At 45.8% G+C, this 27,975-nt stretch overlaps 1 protein-coding gene across 3 annotated transcripts; it reads left to right on the plus strand.

The window, feature by feature from the left end:
• Positions 1-27,555, plus strand: NPY2R (neuropeptide Y receptor Y2). Of its 3 annotated transcripts, XR_016440779.1 has the most exons (3): positions 133-414; positions 6,270-7,746; positions 26,615-27,555. XR_016440779.1 is itself a non-coding variant. In XM_090036452.1 (2 exons), exon 2 carries the CDS (start codon positions 6,306-6,308, stop codon positions 7,461-7,463), a length of 1,158 nt encoding a protein of 385 aa, XP_089892578.1. In that variant the 5' UTR covers positions 1-122; positions 6,270-6,305; the 3' UTR covers positions 7,464-10,016. The 3 variants fall into 3 exon arrangements, 2 of the variants coding, with proteins under 2 accessions (XP_089892578.1, XP_089892577.1); XM_090036452.1 differs by lacking the exons at positions 133-414; positions 26,615-27,555 and adding an exon at positions 1-122 and having other exon boundaries at positions 6,270-10,016; XM_090036451.1 differs by lacking the exon at positions 26,615-27,555 and having other exon boundaries at positions 6,270-10,016.
• The last annotated feature ends 420 nt before the right edge of the window (positions 27,556-27,975 follow it).

Genomic DNA, 27,975 nt, shown 5'->3' on the forward strand with positions numbered 1-27,975 from the left:
GCGCGGGGAAGGGGCGCCCCGCCCGGCTCTGCCCCCCGCCTCGGGCGGGGCTGCAAAGTTTGCGCGCTGCCGAGGGCTTGGCCAGAGCGCGGCAGCCTCCGCGCGGGAGCAGGAGCCGCGGGGTAAGTCCGGGGCCGCGGGCGGGCGCGGCACGGTCCCTCAGTGCCTGTGCAGCGCGGGAGGGCGGCTTCTGCGCCCGGCTCCTCTCCTCCAGCCGCTGCCGAGCGGGAGCCGGGGCTGCGGGAGTCTCCCCGCTCCGCCCTCAGCACCGACCCGCTGCAAACCCTCCGGCTGGGGAGAGCTCCTGCCTCTCCTCCGGGCAGCCCAGGGGCAGCAAACGGGGCAGGGCAGGGAGACCACCCCACGGGCTCAGACGAGATGCTCCGTGGTACCCGCCTCGGGTCAGAGCAAGAGGTAGGCGCTTTCTGTATGTAGCACCTGGGGAGAGTCTGCTTCATCACCAGCTCCCCCCTTTCCCTCCCCCCAGCAACCTAGCCGGTCTACCCATTCATTAACCGACGTTAAATTTAGTACCACTATTGCGGGGTATTAGAAAAAGGCGCATCTGCATGTCTTAAAGCACCTTAGATAAACAGCAGTTTTTTTGTGAGGCTTCAGTGTGCGGTAAAGTAGGCTAACGCACATTCAAGTGCATGGGTGACTGGTGCCTCTTGGGTTGGGGGGGCACTTGTCCCCCTGGCGACCAGGGACACAGCCAATTGTACTAACCCCGAAGTGCCAGCGATGCTTGTGCTGGAGCCCCCCCTCCCTAGCCAGTGCTCTCAGGGGGGCACCAGCGCTTCCACCTGTACCCCCTGTCCATCGCCTAAGCGGGGAATGCTAGCTGTCAGGGGGTGAACTTGCACCCCCCCATGTGTTGCCACTGTTAAAGTGCATGTGCAGACGCACCCCTAGAACCTGCCCCGTTGATCTCCTTCATTATCCCAGCAGACTCTCTTCCCTGCTTGAGTTGCAGGGCTTTAAAACCTACCTGCATTTGCTTGAAAGTAGCAAACTCAAAGCAGTGGTGAAGGGGGAAAGAAGTGGATGAAGGCAGGCATGACGTATTTCAGGTTACTTAAAGTGGTGTGTGTGGGGGTGGGGGGAATGGTGGGGAAAAGAAAGACAGAAATAGGGGTAGGGCAAGAAAGGAAGACAAATAATTTGAGACTCAAGGGTCAGGAAGGAATTTTATCTGTGGTCAGATTAGTACAGACTGTGGGGGGTTTTGCCATCTTTGTAGCAGGGGTGTGCTCTACCCAGGACCTTTTGAATGTATCTTGACAACATTTTATAGAAGGAAGACATTGGCAGCCATGGTTCCTCTGCTTTAGCTGCGGCAGGTTAGGGTGTCAGTCTGTTGTGTTTGGGTTGATTGTAGTCTTATGTAAAGCTTGAATCAGTGGTGGGCAAAATATGGCCCATGGGGGCCTGTGGTGGGTTCCATGGTCCTGCCCGGTGCAGGGGGCAGCCCAGGCTTTGGCAGGTCGTGCTGCCTCTGGACACACAGCAGGGCTGGGGAAGCACGGCAGCTGGACGCAGCTTCCCTGCAGTAGCGGCTCCTGGCTGCTGTTTCCTGTGTCTGCTGCTGGCACTACTGCCCAGGAACCCTAACCTGTCTGTCCTGCACCCACCACTGGGGGCTCTAAATGGAGCAGGCAAGCAAGGTCTCAATAGATACCAGCTTGGGACCTGCATGGGCAGAGCACGCTTAGCCAGGCAGATAGGATGGGGCTGCAGGTAGCTGGGGAGCAGCATCCAGGAGTGTGACAGGTAGGCAGGGCAGGGGCTGGGATTGGGATTCCGGGGTGGTTACAACATGGGGCTGGGGTCCAGGACAGAGCCTTGATCCACTCCCTGCATGTCCCTGTGACAGGTACTAGTTTCAGGGGCTGGAGCATGAGGGGAGTGGATTGTGACACTGCCCCAGGTCCTGGCCCTGCGTTGTCACAGCTTCGCGATCCTGATTCCAACCACAGGCCTGCCCACCTATCCCACTCCCACCTGCAGCCAAATCCCATCTGCTTGACAAAGCATGCCTCGCCTGCGCAGGCCCCAGGCCAGTCTCTGTGGAGACCCTGGGATCACCAAGCGGTGTCAGCTTGGTGCTGGGGCCTGGGGCAGAGCTGTGATCTGTTCCTTGCATACCCCTGCCTCTGGAACCAGTGCCTGCAGGGGCATTCAGGCAGCAGATTGTGGCTCTGTCTCAAGCTCCAGCCCTGTGCTGTCATGGCCCTGGTCATCCCAGTCCCAGCTTTGGCCCCAGCCCTGGCCCTTCCCGCCTGTTCTGCTCCTGGATGTTGTTCCCTGCCTGCCCATGGTCCCATCCCATCTGCCCAGCTTAGTGCGGTGCAGAGCCACTGAAGGGGTTTTGGAGAGCTGTTGGGGGGCCAGGGGTGGAGGGGGTGCTGACTTGGCCTGATGCAGGGTGTGGGGGTGGGTGCTTATCTGTCCCGTGACAGCTCACCAAAACTCCCTAAGTGGCCTTCCATCCTAAATAATGCCCACCTCTTGTTTAGATGATGGTTTATATGGGATGGTTTGGATAGGGATGACCCTGCTTTAGGTAGGGGGTTGGACTAGATGACCTCTGGAGGTTTCTTCTAGCCCTACTTCTCTGTGACTCTGTGATGCAGTGATTTGAGACTGATGAGTCCCACCAGCCTCCCCACAAAGTCTGGCCAATTTCTTATTAAGCAAAGAGCAGAAATCCTGCAACTCCTGCCCCTCTCCCTCTCCCCCATAAGAATCTCCTTCTGTGATATATGTTCTATCTACCCCTGTTCCCCAGTGTACAGTCCTGAGATTTTTTGGAGACTTAGAGTATTGGATTTCTTTCAAATCTCCAGTCTAATAGCATCCACAAATAGTTCTCAGCTATAGGGATATTCTTGGAAGGAAAGGGCAGATACAGCAGAGTTCTGAAGTTTTACACAGCCTTATCTTTGCAAATTATACAATATATCATTTACATTTGACTAATATTATGCTAATTAGAATCCGAATCCTGCCATGGTTGTTCAGACAAGTAGTTCCTCTGAAGTTGTGGAACTGATCCCATTAAAAAGGATTTTAGGATGAACCCCTATGAACAGCTGTCTGAACAGTGTCACATATATCAGGCTTAAACCTACTTTTGTTGTACAGTAAATTTAAGCTAAATAAAAAGCATAGCACAGTTCCTACTGGCTTAGCTAGCCCTCTAGCTACTTTTCAGCTCATGTAGTCAAGAACTGCTTTTGAACCACAAGGGTCTCCATTTAAATTCTGTCTGTGATACTGAGTGGTATGCATGCTTAGTGCAGGGCCAAGTCATCTGTTAGGAGAAGGATGGTAGAGAACATTAGTTGAACGTCTACTTGACCAGACACAAGATGCGGCAACACATATAAAGACAATCCAGCTAATATAGTAAATCACATCTAAGACGTACTTTTATATGTAAAGGAGGGGAAAAAGTCTATGCTGTAGTGAATCCACTAAAGAAAATCAGTGTGAAATCACAGGCATTAAGGGATGGATTGTGTCATTAGGCAGCCCTTTGCTCAAGGCCACTGGTGTAACCCCTGGAAGCAAGGAAGCACAGTTCTCCCTGCTTCCTCCTTGCTTTGGAAGGTTTGTATTTGAAGGCGGGAATAGTTGGCTTCTACAGGGCATGTCCGTCATGGAAACAAATAGTGATACCTGCACTTCTACCAGTAACAAGTGATGGCACTGAATAATACTTCAGTTGTCCTGCTCAGTGTATTGCAGGGTAGAACCGAAACTGGCCATTTCTTACTCATCGTTCCTGGCAGACTCCGAAAGCAGGTGCACAGTTCCTAATTACTGTTTCAGCTAAGGTCTAGTCATCTCATCTGGGTGCTGGCTTAGAAGGGGTACCAGTATAGTCCTCTCCCACAAGGAGTCTGCCATGTTAGGCACAGTCCTGTGCAGCTTGACTGTAGGAGCCAGGCAGACACAACCCCATGTGTATCTGGGGGGAATGTGTGTTGAAACATAGGCAACTGGTAGGGGGGCTGCAGGGAGGGACATGTGCCCCCCCTGACAGGGCTGCCCCCACTGCTGGTGGTGGCATCTGAGGGCACTCAATGTGCCCCCGCCAACAGGGCCATCCCCACTGCTGGCAGATGCTTGCCACCTCCGCCCCTGCCGCTGCCACTGCCGGCAGCTTCTGCGACTGCACCCTCAGACTCAGGAGGCACCAGTCACCCATGTATTGAATGATGTCCCCCACAGAGGCTTTGCCTTGCGGGGCATAGTTCTGCATCCTGGGGAGTGGGGAGGGGGTGCAAATGGGGCATGAGGAGTAACCATGGGCTAGTCTGCATTGCTTCCTGTCTCACAGTAGGAGCAGCTTGAATCCACACTGATACAGCAGCAGCGGTACTAGCTGCTGCCCAAGTTGAGAGCCAGGGCAAGTAAAACTTTCCTTTCCTCTCCTCCCCTCCCCTCCCCTTCTCTACCTGTTCTCCAGTGGTCAGCATAATTTCCTCCCCACATACCTCTCCTCTGGGTGCTGAAATTGCTTGCTATATATGCTTCTGTTACTCCAAGTTACAAGTTAGCAGTTACATTCTTGAAATATAGTGCTTCAACTTATGCTTAGTTATAAGTCCATTGAGGCCATACAACTGCATAGCTGTGACTGAACATAATTTTGGTTAGTATGCACAGGGAAGGAACCGAAGTATGATTCTGAAATCAGTGGAATATCAGTGCTCAATAGGAGCAGGGTCTGACTGACTATTCTCTTTCATTGTGATCAGAAAAGAACCCCTGGCTGGTAACTTCCATGGAGAGAAACACTGAGATTTTGCAGATATTCTACAATACATATTACTTATAGTTCAGTTTTAATTGTTTCTTTTTTTCATGTCAATGTTAATGGATTATATAGTTTAGTGGAGCTCACCATAGGGCCTGCTCTGGCTCCCAAAGTGACTGGATCTGGCACATGGCATGGAGCATCAGTGGCAAGCAGGTCCAGCCAGTGCATTTCCTTCTTTACCCTACATCCTTCTGCTGATTCGACTTCACAACCCTCCCTTCACTCTTCCTTTCCCCACCCCTGCAGCAGGTGCTGTTTACTCCCTCCGTCCCCTCCCTTTGGTAGGCAGACAGTGCTACCAGAGGTAAGATCTTTTCCTCCCCACCCCACCCCCTTCTCTTCCTCTGACACTGGCAGCCACCTACATCCCCTGTCTCTTCCTCTCCTATCACCACCAGAGGGGTGGTGGCCCACAGTGAGACCTGTTCTTAATCATCTGGCCTGCTGGTCTAAGAGGCTGAGCTTTGTCGGTGTATCTAATCCAGATAATTACTGTTCTTTCCACTCTCTTGGCTTTTTTATTATAGTGTGCAGTTTATTATAGTGCAGTTGTGACACTAGCTTTCTTGAACAAAACTTCTGGAGTTAGTCCAGCTAGGATAGATTAGCATAGAGGTATGATAATATATGATGAAATATAATAACGTACAACTAAAACCTGAATTTCAGAAATACTTTTGGGAAACACTTGTCATTCTTTCTGTTAGTGAGAGTGTAGAAACTCACTGTGCTGATATTCAGCTGTAGAGTGTCATTTATTCACATGAGAATTCTTGTGGGTATTAATGAAAGTTTTCTGCAGAAGTCACTAGAAATTTTGGGCACTTATTTTTAACAAAGAATGCATTGCCTAGCTGGATCTGAATCTTTTTGCAGTATTTAAGGTGCCACTGTCTTTAAAATGTATTTGAAACCTGTCCCATTTTTTTCAGCCAGATAAAGATTTCATATTCATAGGAGTGAGAAAGTTTGAACATATGGGAAAAGATCTTACTTTAATTCTGAAACATTCTAGGATGTAGGATAAAGGAGGGCAGAATTATAACTTTAGGTATAAGGAAACAGCATTTGCTGTCTTGGAGTAGATCACTGACCCAACTATTGTGGTCTCATATCTTGTCTCTAATAGTGGCCAATGCCTGCAGGTTCATTGAGAAGGGCTTAACCTCTAAACAGTTCATCTGATAGAGCAGTACTATAATCTTGGGGAAACACCTTCCTTAATTCTTCTCTCTAATGATATTTGTACTATAAAGCATGAGAGGTAATGGCCTTTCTGCTCCTAAACTAGCTATTGTATTATTTTACACTAGACTATGTTAGCAACCACAAAATCTCATAGCTAATTTTAAGTATTTTCATCTGTACAGTTCCACTAAATTCTGTATGTGCAACCTTCAGTTTACTCTTCTTTCCTATACATTCTTGATTTTTTCAGAAACAGCTGTACTGTTTAGTGCAGCTTGCTGCAAGCATGGGACCAATGGGGACACTGGGTGAAGAAAACCAGACAGATGACGTGAAAATGGAGCTCTTCACTAGGCTGTATGTGCCAAGACTTACCACACCCCTAAGTGAGCTGGCACCTGACCCCAAACCAGAACTGAAAGACAGCACCATGTTGGTTGAAGTGCAAATTATACTCATCTTTGCTTATTGCTCTATCATCCTACTGGGGGTAATCGGCAACTCCCTGGTGATCCATGTGGTTATCAAGTTCAAAAGCATGCGGACTGTGACTAACTTCTTCATTGCTAACCTGGCTGTAGCTGATCTGCTGGTGAATACACTGTGCCTGCCCTTTACCTTAGTTTACACACTATTAGGAGAATGGAAACTGGGGCCCCAACTGTGCCACCTGGTGCCTTATGCCCAAGGTCTTGCAGTGCATGTGTCTACTGTCACTTTGACTGTGATTGCCTTGGATCGGCATCGCTGTATAGTCTATCATTTAGAGAGCAAAATCTCCAAGCGGATCAGCTTCCTGATCATTGGGGTCACTTGGGCTGTCAGTGCCCTCTTAGCCAGTCCCCTGGCCATCTTCCGTGAGTATTTTCTGATTGAGCTCATTCCTGGTTTTGAAATTGTGGTCTGCTCTGAAAAGTGGCCTGATGAGGGGCAGCTGAACTATGGCACCATCTACAGTGTCTCCATGCTCCTTATACAATATGTTTTGCCTTTGGCAATCATTTGTTATGCCTACATACGCATTTGGACCAAACTAAAGAATCATGTAAGCCCTGCGGCTGGGAATGACCAGTATCACCAACGGCGGCGAAAAACCACCAAGATGCTGGTGTGTGTGGTGGTGGTTTTTGCTGTAAGCTGGCTGCCCTTTCACACTTTCCAGCTGGTCAGTGATATTGATAGCAAGGTGTTAAATCTAAAAGAATACAAACTGATCTATACAGTATTTCATGTCATTGCCATGTGCTCGACTTTTGCTAATCCCCTTCTCTATGGCTGGATGAATAACAACTACAGGACGGCCTTTCTCACAGCATTCCAGTGTGAGCAGCGGCTGGACTCCATTCATCCTGAAATACCAACAGCAATCAAGGTCAAGAAGAATCTAGAAGTAAAAAAGAGTCATTGCACTGGAGGCCCTTTCACACAACCTACCAATGTCTAAGAAGTCAGGTTTAAAAGAGGAAATGAATGCACTATGGACATAGAGATAAATCCATTCTGCCAGATGCATTGTTAATGTGTAGTTTGTAATCATATAAGGTGGAAGAAAACGGCAACTAACATAAAGCATCTGTGGTATGATTCCAGTGGAGTTGGTTTGCTGTCAACCATATAAAATAACGCAACTCCAAAGAAAGAAGAGAGACATTGTTCATGGCTGTCTGTGTTGCGATTAAAGCAATTTTTCCTTTTGTTCTAAGTCAGTCATGAGAAAGGTAGAGAAGGTGTGTGTTATTCTTCCCTAAAGAAAGCAGTTTTTTCCTAGGGAGTGTCAAACCTGGAAGTTGGCTGAGTAGAAATTATAAGTCTGGCAAAGAGAGAAAAGGGAGTCCTTTAGAAGACCATGGCACACTTTAAGAGGAAGGCTGGGAATTGATGTTGAAGCTCATGCTTACTGTCTCTTCTCCATTTCAACTGCTCTGCAAAAAAGAGGGTTATCTTAGAGAATGTACCGCTATTTTTTACTTGTATTTAAGTAATTCAAATAGGGATTTTCTAGAGAGAGCTTAAAAATGGAGTTTAAGCTGAGAAAGGTGAAGTTTCTACGTAAATTATAATCCGGTTTCTTCTAAATCACACGGCATAATAAATACTTCCTTATAACTAACTAAGGGTAAGATGAAGAGAAAATTTTAAATCTGGGACCTGATCCCAGGGCTGGCCCTAGGGAAAATGGTCCCCTAGGTGAACTTGTATTTTGGCTCCCCCTGAGTCAGTGGCACTGCTGCAGGCAGAGGCAGGCGGGCAGGGATGCAGGGTGTAGTCCAGCGGGGAGGTAGAGCAGCATTTTACCAGGCAGATGGGTGGGCAGGCACTGCTGCTGCTGTGCAGGAGCAAGTCAAGCAGACTGGAGCAGGGGGCTCCTGGCTCGCATGTGCCTGGCTTGGCTCCTTCTGCGCAGTGGCTGGAGGTGGGGGGCAGGCTGGGCTGGGCACCATTCCTCCTGCCTGGGGTGGGGATTGGCCAGGGTGGGGGAAGAGTGCTGCTATAAGCGTTGGCTGCTCATGTGTGTGTGTGCATGTGTGGTGTGTCTGTGTGTGTGTACTGCCCACATAGCTCACCCATAAGGCCAGCCCTGTTTCATTCTGCATTAGAAATAGCTAAATAGACCAATGCTTTCAGGTGACATTTTTGGGCATGTAGTGAATGCAGGCTTGGGTCTTCCGTGAACACTTTTTAAATTGAGGGAGCTGTTCATGTTTGGTCTTTCAGGCACTGCTGAAGCTTCTAAAGTATTATTACCTCTACAGGCTTTGAATTGTTCCTGCTTTATTCCGCAATAATAAAGTGGGAGAGAATTTGAAACTTTAGGAAGGCTGCTATGATAATGTGCTTTTCAATGTTTGCAGTTTTGTCTTGCACGTTTTGTCGTGAAGCTTTTTCCATTTTCACACTCTTAAGATTAGAAACAAAGTGTAATCTAGTACCAGTATCCTCAGTTTGCATATATTAACCAATTAACTCTGCATGTTGTAGTTAATAGTTACATTTCTTTTGCTCAGGTATAAAACTTTAAACTGTATTGTACACAGCAAAGTGCAACTCTTCTGTGTCTTTGTTTAGCTTCTTTGAACTCATTAAAGTTAAAGAGATCAAGATAATTTAACTACTATTTTTTCCAAGCTGCCTTTTTAACTTGCTGTAAAAATGTCTGTGATAGTTTTCACTTCTCATACGTATTTTCTATAGATAAATGTTAATTACCCTATCTTTCAGTTTCTCCTAAATTGCTTTAGTGTTAGATTGCTGTTACAAAACTGACCCTTACCAAATGGACAGCAGTGTTTGTATGTATAATATCATACAATATTAGAAAGCAAGAAAGAAAGAAGGTATGCTGTTGTCATCTCTTCTCATGCCATTAAGACTTCTAGCTTCACTGAGAAAAGCTAGGAGGGAAGAAAGAGAACATTAATTGGTGTTTACTTTGAAAATTAAGGTAGATTAATTCATTACCATGTGACTTCATGTCCATAAATGAAATTTTGTCTCAATTACAATAGGAAGCGATGTGAAAGATAAAATAATTCAGGATGATTTGCTGGGAGAGCTTACTGAAGTTTCAAGGTTATGCTATATGTGGTATCAGTTTGATTCATTTGGTATGTGAACACTTCATCAAAAGTACATTGAAATGCTTATCCTTATTTTTTTTTAAAATAGCCTTCTTTCTATCCAATGCAATCCACTTGTACCATCAAGTGCATAAGTGGGGATCTTTTGTTGTTAACCAATCCTGTTCTGAGCCTTCTCTTTAATTTGCTCAAGTTGTTAAGGTCTCTACTTCAGTTCTTAAATGCTGGAAAGGTTTGCTCTTTCTGCAAGTATGTGATCTACAAGGGGATAAGTTGCAGCCCCCCTAGTTCCCTCCTGGCCACTGCTCCCCACATTACTCCAGTCTCCTATCTTCTGCTTCTGTATCTCTGTCAGGGGGCAGAGCACTTCAGGGCAGTTTGTGGAGCTGAGAATGAGGCTGGGGATGTGTAGGCCTGCAGTACGGGGGGGGTGTGGGGTGTGGGTGTGCTCACACAGGCACATGATGCTGCAGGAAGGGGCACTTGGACAGTGCAGCAGTGGAGGAGGGTGTCCATGCAACGTGCAGCCCGTATGCCTGTGGTTTACCTTAGTGCTGCCTGTTGGGTGTACAGGCTTGTTGATACTGTCCATGGGGCATGCAGCCCCTGGCCGCTTAGAAGTTGGACAGCCCTGCTCGCTATGCTGTTGATGTTTAAAGCGGTTCGTTTCTCTGGAGGCCACCAAAATCACAGACACACACTCATTAGATGGCACAAAAGGTGTATTTGCAAAAAGGGTCAGAGCAGAGTCAAAAACTCAGATTACTCTGAACCCACCAAGGAATTTTGCAGGCTGTATTTATCTTTTTCCTCCTGGGCACATGTGCAGAAACAGGAACTCTTACAGCTCACTTCCGTTTCATACAAGCATACATGTGGTTACATCACTACATACATCGCATGTATATTATAATTAACTACTTAAGTATGCAGGGCGGAGAGGTAAATATGCATCAGCTAATTAAGCATGCTCAGAGACTACTATAGGTCACCAAGAGTTTAAACCCCCCCCCCTTTCAAGGACACAGTCAGTTGAATTCCAGCTTCTGTAATCTGTATGAGAAAGGCTAGGGAGAAGCTGGGGGAAAGTCTACGATTTAGTATAAGAAAAGCTGTGGCAAGGCTAGGAAAGGAACAAAGTCCTTGGCAGTGTTTCTTTCTTATCGGGTGCAAGATGCAAGCTGGGCATTTATAACAGTACTCCATTTCTAACAATATTCCATTTCTAACAATATTTCCCCCCTCAAGATGCTTTCTGCTCCCCATTTTCATTTAGGCAGATCAAGATAATTACGAGGAATTTTTCTGAGTACCATGACTTTTGCTACAGTCTGTGCTTTGAGGGGGACTTTTGCAACTTGCATCCCTTCAGCTGTGGTGGTTATCAATCTTTTTGAAGCAGGTGTCTTCATCATACGGGGATGATCGTGGAGTGGATGGGTTACATTTCATCCATGTGGAGTTTGGGAGCTTAACAGAAGTAGAATTCCATTGACCTGCATACTTGCTGCAATTAAGGGCATAACAGGTAGTGCATGTTCGGACCCATTTCAATGTCCATGTACACTGGCTATGTCCCAAACTCCTCCCTGTACCATTATTGCTAATACAGTACTCTCCTAATGCCACTTGGGAAAGATCCCAGCTGCGGTTCTCATCCCATTCTTGACCAGTACTCTTAACATCCGCCTTATCACTTACCAACCATTTTGGGGCCAAAGGAAAAGCCCTCCAAGGCCACTGTTCTCCGGCCCCTCAGAGTCCCCCACAGGCCCAGCAGCTGGTAAGATTGAAGGTACCTGCAATTCTTTCCATCATGTCAACATACAAATTTGTCCCTGGGGCAGCAATTGGGGGAAGCGGGGATATAGGCTGGCGGCTAGGGCTGCTCAATCCTGCTTCTCTTACTACATAGATAACAACAAAGCATATTAAGATTCCCACCATATTCTCCCTTTCTTGAGATCAAATACAGCCTAAACTTTTTCTTTTTACTTTCTTGTCTAATTTTCTGAACTTTGATTAAGCCGTCTCAGGCGCACTTGGAGATCACCAGTAGGTTCACAGCTCTACTTGCTGGCTTCTTGTTCCGAGGACGACTCAGCTTCCGGAGTGAGTTCGTCCTGGGAGTTGGTGTCCTCTGACGCTCGTGGATGTCATTTCACACGGGTATGGTGTATCCAACGGTCATGGCCAGCAATCTTTACAGCGGTGTGGGTTGTTAGAAGTACCTGGAAAGGGCCACTCCACCTCTCAGTCAAAGGTTCCTTTTTCCACCGCTGCACCAAGACCCAGTCTCCCAGGCAGAAGTCACGTACTGGTATGTCTAAAGGCAGATGCTGAAAGGAGGCTGCATATCTGTGAAGAGAAGACAAGACAGACTGCAAAGCAATAACGTACATATGAAGCTCGCTATTACCTAATTCAAAAGTTACATTTTCTCGCATCCCAGGAGGTAAGACTCGAGGGGGCTTGCCAAACATAATTTCATATGGGGTTAATTTAATGCCACGTCGGGGAGTGTTTCGAATGCAAGTAAGAGCTAGTGGCAATGCTTGAGGCCACTTAAGGCGTGCTTCAAAACAGATTTTGGTGAGTAGAGTCTTTAAGGTCCTATTCATGTGTTCCACTTGTCCTGAACTCTGTGGTCTCCATGGTGTGTGTAGTTTCCAAGTGATCTTGCGAGGTTGTGCGACTTCTTGAACTACCTTTCCCACAAAGTGTTGTCCTTGATCCGACTCGATGGATTCAGGCAGAGAATACCGGGGAATGATCTCCTACAACAAATACTTCACTACTGTAGCCGCAGTGGCAGTCCTGGAGGGCCAGGCCTCGACCCAACCAGAGAGCTGGTCTACCATGACAAGTAAAAACCCATGATGTCCGGACCGTGGGAGCTCGGCAAAATCAATCTGCCATGCTTGTCCAGGGTACGCTGCCCAGGGTCTACCTCCCATTGGCACAGGGGGTTTCCTTCGAGGGTTTACTTTCTGGCATGTGATGCACCTGGTAGCAATACGCTGAGCTTCTACATATAGCCCTGGGGCTACTGCTTGGCGGATCACTAGATCACCCATAGCCAAGCCTCCCATATGGGTTCTTGCATGAAGCTGATGCAGCACTTCCCGAAGCAATGGCCTGGGTATCATGACCTTTCCTCCCGGTACTATCCACCACCCCTGGGAGTTCTTTTTTGCACAAGCTTTCTGTGCAAATTTATCTTCTTCAGCGGAATACTGCGGGACTAAATCCCGGACGTGTGGCCATATGGCATGGGACAAGGCCTGCCTGGATACTTCCTCTGCTTCTCCACCAATAAATGCGGCTTCCTTTGCTACCGCATCAGCCTTTGCGTTTCCAAGCTTATGCTTTTCCTCAGCAGCCTTCCCATGGGCCCGCACATGAATGACTGCTACCTCTTTAGGCTGGTGGAGTGCCTCTAGTAGCTTGATAATCTGAGGGCCGTTAGCAATTTTATTCCCAGAAGCCGTAATGAAACCCCTTTCTTTCCACAATAGTCCGTGCGCATGGACCGTAGAAAAAGCATAGCGAGAGTCAGTATATACATTAACCCGCTGGCCTGTCCCCAGCTGTAATGCTCGGGTGAGCGCAGTGAGTTCCGCGGCCTGTGCCGACCATGAGCTTGGCAATGACTCCCTCCATACTACCTTATCCAAGGTTACCACTGCACATCCTGTTCGTCTTTTTCCATCGATGACAGAGCTGGAGCCATCTACGAAGTATTCAGCATCTGGGTTTTCAATTGGGTCCTCAGCAAGATCAGGCCGCACCTGTGTGGTTTGATTCAGGACCTCAAGGCAGTTATGCATTGGTTTCCCCGGCTCCGGCATCAAGGTTGCAGGGTTCAAGGCTGTAGTATGTTTGAAAGTAAGTCCTGGATTAGAGAGCAAAAATATCTCATACCGAGATTGTCTGGAGGGGTTAAGAAACTTTCCTCCCTCAGTCCCTAGAATCTGGGGAACTCCATGTGGGGTGTGTATTTCCATATCCGCACCCATGACTATCTTTTGGGCTTCTTCAACAACCACTGTTGTGGCTGCCAGAGCCCGAAGACAGGCTGGCCACCTGAGTGCAACTGGATCTAGAACCTTTGAGTAATATCCCACGGGTCTCCAGGTTGGGCTTAATGGCTGTGTCAGCACCCCTGATGCGACCCCTCGATTCTCATGAACATACAGTCGATATGGCTTTTTGCTATTTGGGATGGCCAGGGCAGGGGGCTGGGTTAATGCTGCCTTAAGCAGATCAAAGGCATGCTGCATTTCTTTATTCCATTTCCATTTAGTGAGACTCTCCTTAGTCAGGGAGTCATACAGTGGTCTAGCCTTTCCACCATAATCTGGTATCCATAGTCGACAGAACCCAGTTAGCCCTAGGAATGCCCGCAGCTCCTTGGGTGTCTTAGGTGAGGTTAGACCTTGGATTGCCTGTATGTGATCTGCACTCAGGGCTCTGACTCCTTTTGAGAGCTTATATCCCAGAAATGTAACTTGAGGCTGACATATTTGGGCTTTCTCTCTAGAGACTTTATATCCTTTTTCCCCTAGGGTGTTTAACAGTGACCTGGTGGCTTCCTTGCAGAGTTGCAAATTTGGGCTTGCAACTAGCAGGTCATCCACATACTGGAGGAGAGTCACTGCGGGGTGTGATCCCTTCCAATCCTCCAAGTTCTTCTGAAGGGCAAGTCCGAAAATATGGGGGGCTGCTATGAATCCTTGTGGAAGAACTGTCCACATGAGTTGGGCTTTATGGAAAGTATCTGGATCCTCCCATTCAAAAGCAAACAATTTTTGACTCTCTCGGTGAAGGGGAATGGAGAAGAAAGCATCTTTCAAATCTAGCACTGAAAATATTTCAGCTTCCCCCGGTACTTGTGTCAAAATCGTGTGTGGGTTCGGGACTACAGGATGGTCTGAAAGGACCTTCTTATTTACTGCTTGCAGGTCTTGGACCAGTCTGTATGAGACCCCATCTGCCTTCAGCACTCCAAGAATGGGGGTATTATACTGTAATTAGCTTATGCAGGGGTTCCATCAGCCCATACCGAAGGGTCTACTCCAGTCATGTGATCTTCAGAACTTACTGCAGGGTGTCGGTCCTCCAGGAGAGCCATCTGATAGTTCAAGCTCTGCTTGACAGGTAGCTGGACCACCATCTGATCGTCTCTGAAAAATATCTCAGCTTGCAGTTTTGTGAGTAGGTCCCGCCCAAGTAGTGCAACCGGGCAACTTGGAGAATATACAAAGGAGTGCTCAAGCAAATGGTCCCCCACTCTGGTGAGGAGTGGCTTACAAACAGGGAGTCGGGATTGCGTTCCCTCAGTCCCTTCCACAAGTACATGCTGTTCACTAGTTCCTGCACAGGGGTTTTTTTCTGGAATCATTGAAAATGTAGCCCCAGTATCCACCAAGGCTTCAAAGTTTTTGCCACCAACCCTAACGGTTACCATGGGATCTTCTCGGGCTCCAACCCGAAGGGTAGTGGTCTTAGATCCCCGTCCCCTTCATTCTGTGTCCTCACCCTTTTCCTCTGCCTGCATGAGGTGACCTCTCGGTTCATCCTCTCTCTTCTCGTTTAACTTTGGGCATTCCCTCTTCCAGTGTCCTTTCTCCTTGCAGTAAGCACAAACGTCTGCTCCCACTCTTTCTCCTTTCCCTTTCTGCATCCCTGCCTTTCCAGGGTTACCTCCAGTTATAGCAGCTGCCAGTGCTGCCATCTGTCGCTGAGCCTTTTTATCCTCCTTGCGCTCCTGCATACGCTCACGATTCCCATATACCTTATATGCAGTTTCCACCAGCTCTGAAATCGGTTTCCCAGCACCTCCCTCAGTTTTCTGTAACTTCTTACGAATATCAGCAGCGGATTGACCAATAAACATAAGATTTACCATGCGTTGATTATCTGGGGCTTCTGGATCTAGGTCCGAAAACCTGCGGAACGTCTCATACAGCCTCCCGAGGAAAGCTGAGGGATCCTCTTCTCTTCCCTGTCTCACTTCATACAATTTAGACAGATTAGTAACCCGAGGGACTGCCTTCCCCATTGCTTCCACTATAATCCCCAGATACCGTGCACTCAGCTCTCTTCCTTCTGCAGTATGATTATCCCATCTCGGTTCCTCAACAGGGCAGGTATCACGCAAGGTACGACCAGCAGCTCCCTCCGCTTCTACCCTGGCTGCTGCAATGCACTCTGCCGTCTCCAACACTAATCTCCTCTTCTCCGGGGTCAGGAGGGTTTGGAGCATCATCTGGACATCAGCCCAAGTGGGTCGATGGGTTTGCCCAATAGATCGAAACAGGTCCCTCATCTTTTCAGGGTCTTCATGAAAAGAGGGGCTCTGATTCTTTCAGTTAAATAAATCTGAAGTACTAAATGGGGTGTAGACAAAAGTTGCATTGCCCCCCTCTCCGATAACCTCTCACATTGGGCAATTCAGCACCGGCTGTGATTCTACAGTCTTGTGCAAATAATAGCCCTTATTCCCTGATTCAGATGGGGCACTTGGCTGAGGCTCACGCTCTGAATCATTAGGTATGCTTTGATACGCCGGTGGTGGTTTCCCTGAGGGAGGGAGCAGTGGTGCAGAGGGACTGGATCCCGAGGAGGTGTCTGATTCATCCTGGCTACCTGACAGGGTGACCGGAGGGCGGGTCCGTTACTCAGCCAATTCAGAATCCCCCCCCTCATTAGACTCAGGGAGTACAGGCGGTCCTCCTCGAGTCTTTCCTTTAACAACCATCACATGAGACTTTACTAAGCATTTCTTAATCCAAGGTGGCTGATTTTGAACTACCCACAACCAACAATCGATATAAGGAAATTGATTCCAATATCCGTTCTGCATAACTATTTCATGGATAGCTATCACTTCTTTTACTACAAAGGATCCTTTTGGGGTCCAGTGGACCCCAAACGTTGGCCACTCGAGTTGACAAAACTTAATTAAATCACCCTTTTTCATCTTCACTCCATAATCTGCCTGCTTTGCACATTTATTGAAATTTTGTAATATATAACTTAAAGGCGTATCCGAGTTTTCTACACAGGAGCGACCCGCACCCATATGCCCACAAGAGTGTGCCCAACGCACACCAAATACCAAAAGATCGTAGTTACAGACGGTTCTCATATACCAGGCCGAAAATTTCCCAGTATTAAACCAAATCGAACGCGTCTTTGTTCCCGGATCCAGACCAAATTGGGCAAGGGAATTCGTATACTCACTCAGATACCCCAGAGATCTCGATCAGAATGCCGGAATGTGTGTCTGGCGTCCTCAGAAACCAAAAATTTTGCACAGGAGCTTTTAATCTCTCGGGTACCCCGACTTACGTCTCAAACCCCCTGGGCGAGCCCAAAAAGGCGGCTCGGTGCGCACTTCCCGTGGTGGCAGAGACGATCTTGTCACTGAGCCCCGAGGTGATCCAGAGACGTCCCATCTGGGGTGCCAAATTGATGTTGAAAGCGGTTCGTTTCTCTGGAGGCCACCAAAATCACAGACACACACTCATTAGATGGCACAAAAGGTGTATTTGCAAATAGGGTCAGAGCAGAGTCAAAAACTCAGATTACTCTGAACCCACCAAGGAATTTTGCAGGCTGTATTTATCTTTTTCCTCCTGGGCACATGTGCAGAAACAGGAACTCTTACAGCTCACTTCCGTTTCATACAAGCATACATGTGGTTATATCACTACATACATCGCATGTATATTATAATTAACTACTTAAGTATGCAGGGCGGAGAGGTAAATATGCATCAGCTAATTAAGCATGCTCAGAGACTACTATAGGTCACCAAGAGTTTAAACCCCCCCCTTTCAAGGACACAGTCAGTTGAATTCCAGCTTCTGTAATCTGTATGAGAAAGGCTAGGGAGAAGCTGGGGGAAAGTCTACGATTTAGTATAAGAAAAGCTGTGGCAAGGCTAGGAAAGGAACAAAGTCCTTGGCAGTGTTTCTTTCTTATCGGGTGCAAGATGCAAGCTGGGCATTTATAACAGTACTCCATTTCTAACAATATTCCATTTCTAACAATATTCCATTTCTAACACTGTCCTGCTCCAGATCAGCTGCCTGCTGAACTGGAACCAATGTAGCCACATGTGCCCAGCCCTCTGGTTGAGCTCCTTGCTACTACTGACAGTTTTGCTTTAGGAGGCAGCCAATGCAGAATAGTTCAGCACGTTTGAAGACACAGTGCCTGGTCTGCTTGACTGTAGTGTGGTATTTAGACAGATCAATTCTAAAGTACCTGTTACTGTGTTGTGTTAAAGCTTAAACTGTCGACCTGTTTTTTCTTTTCACTAAGGCTGCTTTACATCAACCTGGCAATACAAAGATGCTTTAAATCAACTATAAATAATGTATTAGTCAATTTTATTTTTGCCGTTGCCAAAGAAGTTTAAAGTGGCCTTTGTGTAAATAAGAATCCAAAGCAGAATGATCTGTTTGCCATGGGCAAGAACAGTTTACGTCGTAAGTCCAGTCCTTTACACCCTGTGAGCCTGAAACTCTCACCTATGTCATTTTAAGTCTATGAGGATGGCAAGACCAAAGTTACCTGTTTTTGTTGGTTCTCATAGTTCCATATGTGTAGATCCAGCTGCCAAATATGATAACTGTTTATCCTGTATACTTATCTAAGCTTATGAAGTTCATGTTGTGTTTATATATATGCTTCATTCTTGCTAAATGCAGAAAGAGGATTTTACTTTTTCAGACAGGTCATTGTTACACTATAAAGTTTTACAAAAAATATAGGGCTGTATAAGTACCAGTATATTGGCATTCATTCACCATTGCCCTGTGCCTTTGTTAGTCATATACAGTATAGAGAAATGCCAAATACAGCCAGTAGGAAATGTTGAAAAGGGAAATTCATCTGAAATCCCATCTTTTTCCCAGATTTCTGCAACTTCTTTCCCCCCGAGTTAGGCACCTATGTTAGATCAAGACTTTCAGCATCCAGCATATAAGTTATCCTTTCTCTCCACCCATGTCTGACCAAAAACCCCAACTTCAATAAGTGTAATTTTTAGATAACTGGCACCCCCCTTACCTCACTCATGCTGCATAGCAAAATTTTACTGTATATAGGTGACCATCTCACTCCTTGTTTAAGGAAGAACTAGAGAAGGAGAAGGTGGTCAAGACCAGGGGCAGTCAGTTTCCAGCCTTGTAAATTTTCAAGACCAGGTTAGACAGACATTAGGCTGGGATGGTTTAGTCAGGGATGATTTTGCCTTGAGCAGGGGGCTGGATGAGATGACTTCATGAGGTCCCTTCTACCATTATTTTCCTATGATCCTATGATATCTCTTGCACAAAAATGCAATGAAGAAATGCACGTATTAGATTATAATTAGATTAGTAAATAAAAAAATATAGTATCTACATTGTAACTGTCAGACCTGAAAAAGAACTACTGAATTTAGGGGTTTGTATAATCCATTCATTGCTTTACAGTCCAAAATTTCATTACTTTTGCCATATAAAACTGGGTAATGTCACCAAGGGATGGATCCCTGAGAGATTTACATGGTGTTGTAGATGTAAATGACAATGAACAATAAGAGGACTGTTTTTTGCCAAACAAATGACAGATTCCTTGCCTCAGGACGCTAGGAGAAAGATGCATTAAAACTCATGCAAGCACAGAATGTTGAAGACGGGGTCATGCTTTAAGTATTGGCATGTATATGTATAGTAAATAGTGATGCAGCCTTCAACTGCCTGAAGGGTGGTTCCAAAGTGGATGGAGCTAGACTGTTCTCAGTGATGGCAGACAACAGAACAAGGACCAATGGTCTCAAGTTGCAGCAAGGGAAGTTTAGGTTAGATATTAGGAAAAACTTTCTCACTAGGAGGGTAGTAAAACACTGGAACAGGTTACCCAGAGAGGTTGTGGAATCTCCATGTTTGGAAGTTTTTAAGACCCAGCTAGACAAAGCCGTGTATGGAATGATCTAGTTGGGGATGGTCCTGCTTTAAGCAGGGCTTTGAACTAGGTCACCTCCTGCGGTCCCTTCCAACCCTAGTTTTCTATGATTCTGTGATATTCCACCTTCTTTTTAAAGTGATTTTAAACAGAGTTTTATACAAAGGGACAATGAAATGGGTGGCATAATGGACAAGTAGTTAATGAAGTTACTGTCTGGAAAACCACTGGCACATCTCTGGGAAATGAAAGAGCAGGTGGAGATAGGAATAGTTGCTCTAGAAAGGGGAAAATGAGGGCACTACACATAGGGATAAGCAAGAACGGGATGACATAGCTCTTTTAGCTTGACTCAGGGAATTTTCCTCTTCATTAAGTGTAGCTGGTGAGTCAAATAAACCCAATTCAAAATGGATCAAGAGGAATTAAGGTAAAATTAAGGTACAGACAAACTCCATGTAGAAAGGAAAATCCTGCCCTAAGTGCTTGGAAAAAAAATCCAGTGACTGCTTCAGTCATATTGAAATAAAGTACAGCTCATCTTCACAAACTTCCAACCCTCCATTCCATCCAGAATTCAGCATACACAGACAGCTTGTCATTGGCAATGCATCTGAAGCAGCTTATGTGTTATTAATTTCAGTAAGTACTTGGAATGGATACTGCACACATGCAGCTGATACACTATTTTCAGAAAAAATGGTGTGTAAGCAAAAACCTTCCCCTTCTAAGATTACACTGCCTTTTTAAGATCAGTAAGTACCTTACAGTATACTTGAGGGTATAATTTGGAGACTGTGAGATTGCATTACTGTAAATGAGGGCATAATTTGATTTAATAGATATCATAGACATTAGGGCTGGAAGGGACCTCGGGAGATCATCGAGTCCAGCCCCCTGCCCAAAGGGCAGGAAGTCAGCTGGGGTCATAGGATCCCAGCAAGATAAGCATCCAATTTTCTCTCGAAGGTGTTCAATGTAGGTGCTTGAACCACCTCCGCTGGCAGGCTGTTCCAGACCTTGGGGGCTTGGACAGTAAAGAAATTCTTCCTTATGTCCAGTCTGAAACGGTCTTGCAGTAGTTTATGACTGTTCGACCTCGTCATCCCTTGGGGCGCTCTGGTGAACAAACGTTCCCTCAGATACTGGTGGTCACTCCGGATAAATTTATAGGTGGCCATCAGATCACCCCTGAGCCTACGCTTTTCCAGGCTAAAGAGCCCCATGTCTCTCAGCCTGTCTTCGTAAGGTCTGATTTCCTGACCTCTGATCATGCATGTGGCTCTTCTCTGGACTCTCTCAAGCTTATCCACATCCTTTTTGAATTGTGAAGCCCAAAACTGGATGCAGTACTCCGGCTGTGGCTTCACCAAGGCCAAGTACAAGGGGAGAATGACATCCCGGGATTTGCTTGAGAAGCATCTATGGATGCAAGGCAGCATTTTGGTTGCTTTACTAGCTGCAGCATCAGTTTTTTTGGGTAAAATCAGGTTATTCTTCTGGTATTTCCTCTTGTTTGTGTATTCTTGTATCTATGTATCTCAACATATGGGTGCAGATTTCTTACATTTGCATTTGCTTTTATAGTAAACCTGTTATCTGTAGTTTTTTTATAAATTACTGCTGTCTGTGGTAAGTGTGATTTCAGAGTCTTTGACCATACAGACAGGCCTTTTTCAAGGAAGAGGGGATCTATTGTTTCTGGGCACAAGGGTGGATTTGCACTGAATTTGAAGGATTATTATTACTGATGCTGCGAGCTGAGAAGCATGGACCTGATTTAGCTGTCAGGGTTGAAGTTGCATTTACAAGACTGGAGGTTACAATAAGCTGTTTCTTATTTGTAATCTGAACAAATCTCAGGTACCCAATAAACAAAGAATGGTACACGGTCTCTTCTAGGCACTGTCCCTTTCAACAGAAGACTCCACTCTTTACACATGAAAGAGGATGTAATGATTGGTCAAAACATAGTCACCTCAGTAAACCTGTATGAAGGAAGAGAGTTCTGGGATACTTCTATTTAGTACTCCCCTCCTCATAATACAAGTAAATGTACTCTGGGGGCCTGGGTCAAAATGAATGGCTGCAGTGGGCTTTGGATTCAGTCTCTTAAATTTAATGGAGGATATGATGGTGAATTGGCTAGCATGGCTAGTATGTCTCGGTGTACCAGAGTTGGCATATATGATTCCATGTCCACTCCTCACTAACTTTTGTCTGAAGGTTAGTGCCATGGGCAGATTTAGGATTTTGTAAAGGGCAGGTACAGGAGCAGCATCTGGTACCCCTAGGGAGTGGAAGGTCTCAGTTCCCTCCTTCTCCATCCCAGCAACCAGGACAGGCTGAGCATGCCACAGGAGCAACAGCCATGGACTTTTAAGTCCTCAAGTCAGGTAAGAATCCTGTCCTTGCTCTCAGAGCCTTCTCCCTTTCCCTCCATGCTCAGTTGCATGTCTTCTCCCCTCCCATACCATTTGCCCCTTCCCTGCCTGCTACTGCTGCTATTCCCGGCTGAGCCTGGCTCCCTTCCATCAGCAACAGTGGTGAAATAGGAGTGGATGGGAGGGGATGTGCAAATGAACATGGAGGGGAACGGAAGAGGGGAAAGCTTACCCTGGTTTACAGTTAAAGTCCCCACTGCTGTTCCTGCAGCATGGTCTGAGAGGGTGGTATAACTGTGCCACGATGCCCCCTCTGGATCTGCCCCGGTCTGAAGATGGGTCAAGATACACCCTTTCAAGAGTTAGTACTGACCATTGTTGAAAAGGTCCTGAACAGCAAGCTTGAACAAATTGCTTCAAGTTCTCAGTCCCTTGAAGCTTGTACAAGCATTTGCTAAGCAAGAGCAACATCAACTTTCAGCGTTTCAAATTTCATGGTATGTCACACCCATTTTGATAGGTAAAAATGACTCTGCAAAGTGTAAGGTAGTAGAGTCCAGTTAATGACCCAGAATCAGGTCCTTCTATATATTCTCGTTTGTGATGTTTGATGTACTGTACCAAATATCATGTTCTGTGTCACAGCTCTTGTTTACCCTAAGACATTTACATGACAAAAATGAGAACAGGTTAACTAAATAATCCATAGCAACAACTGCCTGTCTCAAAGGGGGAATCACTGTATGCAACATAATATTTTAGAATACTTATATTTTTGTCATTGCTGCTTGTAATACAGCATACAGCACAAGACCATTATCACTTCCTATGGGTGTATAAGGTCTTTTCCCTCTGGATCCACACTGTGGGGTCATTTCTGGCTGTTCCAATTAGCTATACACTAGGAAGAATGAAGAAAGTAGGCACTACTACCATGGCAATGCTTGGAGGCATTACATGTCAAATAGTCATGAGTGGTCACTCATTTTGGATGCCTCCAGATATATGTAAACAACAGAGTGCAGTGCAGTGTAGAGACAGTTAATTTAGCTTTAAACAAGCACTCCAAACTCTCATGCAGTTCAGGCTGGAGAACACAGCTCCTGGGTGCAGCATTTACATGTGCACCCAGGCCTGCAGCAGTTAGAGCTGGGCGGAGCAGTTCGAGGCTGGCAGGAGGCGTGGGAGGTCGACCCCGGGTTCTGGAAGGTGGTGGAGGGGCTGGGTGGGGCACAAGAGTGCTGAAACTATGGAGCTGTCTGGCTGACCCCCTAGCCTGCTGCCAGCCCAGGCTGCAGCAGTTAGAATTGGAGCAGAGCAATTATGGGCTGGCAAGGAGCTCAGGGGGTCGGCCATATGGCTCCGCAGTTTTGGCACTCTCATGTCCCAGCCAGCCGCTCTAAGGCCCTCTGCTACCACCCAGAGCCTAGGGCTGACCCCTGAAAGCCTGCTGCCAGCCTGGGACTGCAGCAGTTTGAGCAGTTAGTTCCAGGCTGGCAGGGGGCATAGGGGTCAGCCCCGCGTGGCAGCAGAGAGGCTGGCTGAGGCATGAGGTTCTGGGTCCTGCCCTACAGGCTCCCTCCTCCCAGCTGGCAGGGCTGACCATGCTGACCAGGTGCAAATTGTGCCCGGCAGTCATTGTCTACACATGCATTTAATCACACATGTTTACAAGACTGTAGGATAGTATATGGCCCTGACACTACTATCCTATAATGGAGTAAATTAATTTACTGTACCCTAATTCTGGTGCATGTGTAGATGGTAACACTTTACTGCTGAGCTAATTAGTCAACTCCGCAGTAAAGCATGTGTAGATATGCCCCCTGAGAAGTGGCAGAGTGAATCAAACCTGTGCAGAGTTCTGTGCTGCTACAACTTGGTTGGTTTTGGTACTTGGCTACTTTCTTTATGGCTAATGCAGATGTGTCTACACTATACAGTGATCTGCAGGGTAGAGACATCCTTAGTTTTTGGGCACCTTCTCAGGGGCACCTGGGTTGTTTACAGTTGGGCATTTGAAATTGAGGCATCCAACTTCAGAGGCTGTGTTAAAGAACATTTTGTGATTATGCACTACTGCAATGTGGTTAATTGCAGGACAGTTGCATCTGTTCCTTCTTGAAGGAAGCCTGTTTTATCTTCATTCCTCTCTTGTCTTTGTTTCTCGCCTGGGAGGAGTAAAGATATTCTGACATTCAAAGCTAGTATCACACTTCAGCCTGTCAGCTTTTAAAATGTTTGTTCTGTCTCCAAATCTGGAGGCTGAGGGGAGTGCCCAGTCTGAATTGTGAGCTACATTCTCATCAGTAGACTTCACACTGTCATCTTTTCCACTCCGTTTGCACAATAATAAGTAAATACAAGTATTATTTTGTTTAAAGTCAGGCGAATGAGGCAGGGAGTAAAGCAAGCTATAGAAAGCTACATGGTGAGTCAGGAGCAGAGCCAGATTAAAATGGGGACTTCCAAATATCCAGTTCTGCAAAACTATCCTAACCACCTACTTCTTTATCTATCCTGGACTACTCAAGGCTGGTAGTCCTTGGACAACTCAAGGCCCCAGGCCACCCCTCTCCCTGCTCTGTGTCTGGCCTTATGCCCCCTGCCCCCCCAACCCATGTCCAGCTTCGTGCCCCTGAACCCCCTGCCCTATGCTGCCACCACTCCGCATCTGACTGCACTCCGCCTCCCCCTGCCCTCCACTCCACGTCTGGCCCCATGCCACCCACCCCTGCTCCCGCCCCACTCTGCGTCCACCTGGCCCGTTCTGCTGGAGCCGTGCCCTGCCCATTCTTGACAGGCATTTCTGACGCAGCACTGGCTGGATCCACGCCCCTCAAGGAACCATTCCCCCCAAGAGCATTACAGACAGACACAGAGACAGACAGACTAAGCCCTTTATATATATATAGAATGAAATGAGATATATCTTGTATGAATGAAATAAGATATATCTATATCTATATCTGCCTTATTCATTTGTCTATAAAGGTGCATATCTATCCTACCTTCTGACTGACTTCAGAGTAACACAGCTCACTACCTCTCTCTGCTTAGGGCTAAAAAAGACGTTCTTCTCAACATCCTTTTTGTGGGTCTTGGCTTTGCTTTTCATACCTCTCTGCTTTCCCCTTAACCTGTTTCATACATTTGGCAAGCAAAATGTTTATGCTATCAACATTTTTAGTATCATTGACATAGAAATTATGTTCTTTCTCATCCAATTCACTGTCCCTCTCTGTGGATTGTCATGAATAGTCTATGCTGCAATCCTTCCCTCACACTCTGTGGCAACAAAAGCATCTACTCTCCTGGAAGAGTTATTCTACTTCAGCTGAGTTGAGTAAGACTTCTGCCTCCACCGGGCAGTTGACAGAAACCTCATGTAGAAACTAATGCACCTTCACCTGCTGGTGTCTTAACCAGAATTAATTTCACACTCTGGCTGAGCACAGCTGCTAAGCAGAGGTGCCAGAAGTGCATGGGTGTACATGCACACTGGTTGGCTTGACAATTGCAGCTGCTGGCTCCTGCTAGAACTCCCTGCCACAAGGTCAGGTATATTTTCTGTTTACAGGGGAGATCAGCTTTACTCATATGGAATAGCTGAGTTATTCATGACAGAGACTGAGAGCAAGAAACCTAAACTCCCTTGCCTCTGCCATTTATTAGTAATCTTGTCGAGGCACTAAAGGGCATGCTTTTTCCAGCTGTTGGTTCAGTTGGCTTCACTTCACTTTTTCCCATTGAGAAGGTATTTATATGAAAAATCTGGACCTCAGAGCTTCCATAAGTTGCAGTCACTGGAGCATCCAGCTAGGTTTTCCTATCCTCTTTGTTCACCTCTTCTTCTTTCCACTCTGTTTGCCTGCTTTATAAATCCAGGCAATATCTTTTGATAGTTTCTGTTGTCCACAAAAAAGAAGGCAGATTTTGGCAATCTCATCATTGTTATCTCAAGCAGATGAGCTAATTATTTCCTGGTACTCAATGGGAGTTCATTTGAAATCGTGAAGGCCAAGAACAAATTGAGGGTCATTTCAGCAATGTGGGGACCTGCCATTGCTTGTACAGTAGTACAAAGGCTTTTCTTGCATTCATGCATTTTGCTTAGATTTAGAATAGCACAGTCACACGTTGAGTATTTGGAAATTAGAACATAAAACTGGGTTATAAAAATAAAGCATCAATATGGATGCCGTTAGAGATAATTATTTTATCAGATATAAGAGGTGATAAAAAAAAGTTTTCATACCTAAGATTAAAGGAATGCTGTATAATGAAAGCAGATTTAGTTTTCAATAACGCTTTGAAGTTTTGTTTTTGAATTAAAACACAAATTACTTTTATCTGATTTCAATTTAGTTAGGATTTTTTGTTCCAGTAATGCACAGCACAAAAGCATAGCTTTACAGGATTAATTTATTAAAACCAGCAGTTTTCTCCTACATGATAGCCATGAGACATTTAGTAACAGAGATTTTAAGGAAACAAAGTGTTTGCAGAAATGTCATTTTAAGTTGAGGAATAATATTGTAGAAAAGAATTGGGATCCTAAAACTATACAAAATATCTATATATATTCATGATATATTACTGGCGATTAGGTGTGTTTGCCACATTTCACACCAGCATGTTTAAAATTTATGATTCTCTTGTTTCTTCAGGCTGCAGGTCCAGTGAAGGATTGTTTATCACGGAATTTGAAAATATCACTAAGCCATCTGTCTAGTGCTTCCTGACTACTACTACCAAGTTATGCTCTGAACATATAATTATTTTCATCCAGAGAGCTCAAAGCTCTTTACGAAGGTGGATGAGCACTACACTTCTCATTTTACAAGTGGGAACATGAAAAAACAAATAAGTAAAGTGACCTGTCCAAGATCACACAGAAATCCAGTAGCAGATGTAGAGCTAGTGGTATATGTTCTGACACAGCTTGCCGATCTAACAGGAGACCAAAAGGAATAACAAACAGGAATTTTAAGGACTCTTGAATACTTAGGCCCTCCTTCCCTACACTGCCAGGCTGATTCATTAATATTATTAACCTACATTGAAGGAGCAACTACAGGCCCATTGGGTTAGGAACTATACACATGCATAAGAAAAGTGATTTTTGCTCCAAAAGAACTTAAAATGTCAGTGTACAAGCCACCCTGGTTCATACAACAGGTAGACACGAGGAGCACATGGATATACATAAGACCGTGCTGGTTATCATGATAAGCAGGGGTAGAGATGCCTAACTGATTAAAAGTCCTCTCCTTAGCTGACTGGTAGAGCATCAGCCAGCACAGGAGTATAGCTTTTGGCTTCCCTTACTGAGATCCCAACTGAGTCATCTTAAAAGAAATAATTACAATAACAACAAGTACTACAGATGAAGAAAAGGGTTAGTTTGTATTACAGCAAGGCTCAGTACATCCAGTGAGTTTGATTTCTTTATGGTTGTAATTTCATGGTTAGCACACCTAAAAGCAAAAGGTGTGAGAAGAGAGGAAAAGAACTTATTATATTCAAGTATTTCATTTTTATTTGCTTTTTTAGTTCTAATGAAAGGGGGAATGCTGTTACCCAAATTTTGTTTATAATTGACTTAAAAAAAGAATGCCAGACCTCTTTTGAAAGCAGGCTGGAAGAACATACTAAAAGGATTTTCACGGGTCCATAATTTGTATTCATAACTGGTCCCCTAACAATTCTGAAGCAGATTTTTTTAGGGGTGGTGAGATAACCTTTCATAAGAGGTAGACATTTTTATTCTCAAATTAGCTAGTTAACAGTGTTGCCAGCTGTGTGACATAAACTAGTGTTCCCCTTCTGGGCAGGCAGATAACTAAGATCAGGAAAAGTAATGTCCTCTGCACAACTTCATATTTATCACCACTCTTATTCTTGATTGCCTGCAACACCTGTTCATAGTCTCTGGGAGGAGTACATGAGACAACCAAAGCTTCTTCCAGGCCCCTCTTTCTATTTATTCTTGTATAGTACGACACAGCACTCACAGTCTATAAAATCC

Source organism: Crocodylus siamensis, chromosome 2 (assembly GCF_052110815.1).
Source record: "Crocodylus siamensis isolate JL-2025a chromosome 2, ASM5211081v1, whole genome shotgun sequence".
Classification (NCBI taxonomy): Eukaryota; Metazoa; Chordata; order Crocodylia; family Crocodylidae; genus Crocodylus; species Crocodylus siamensis.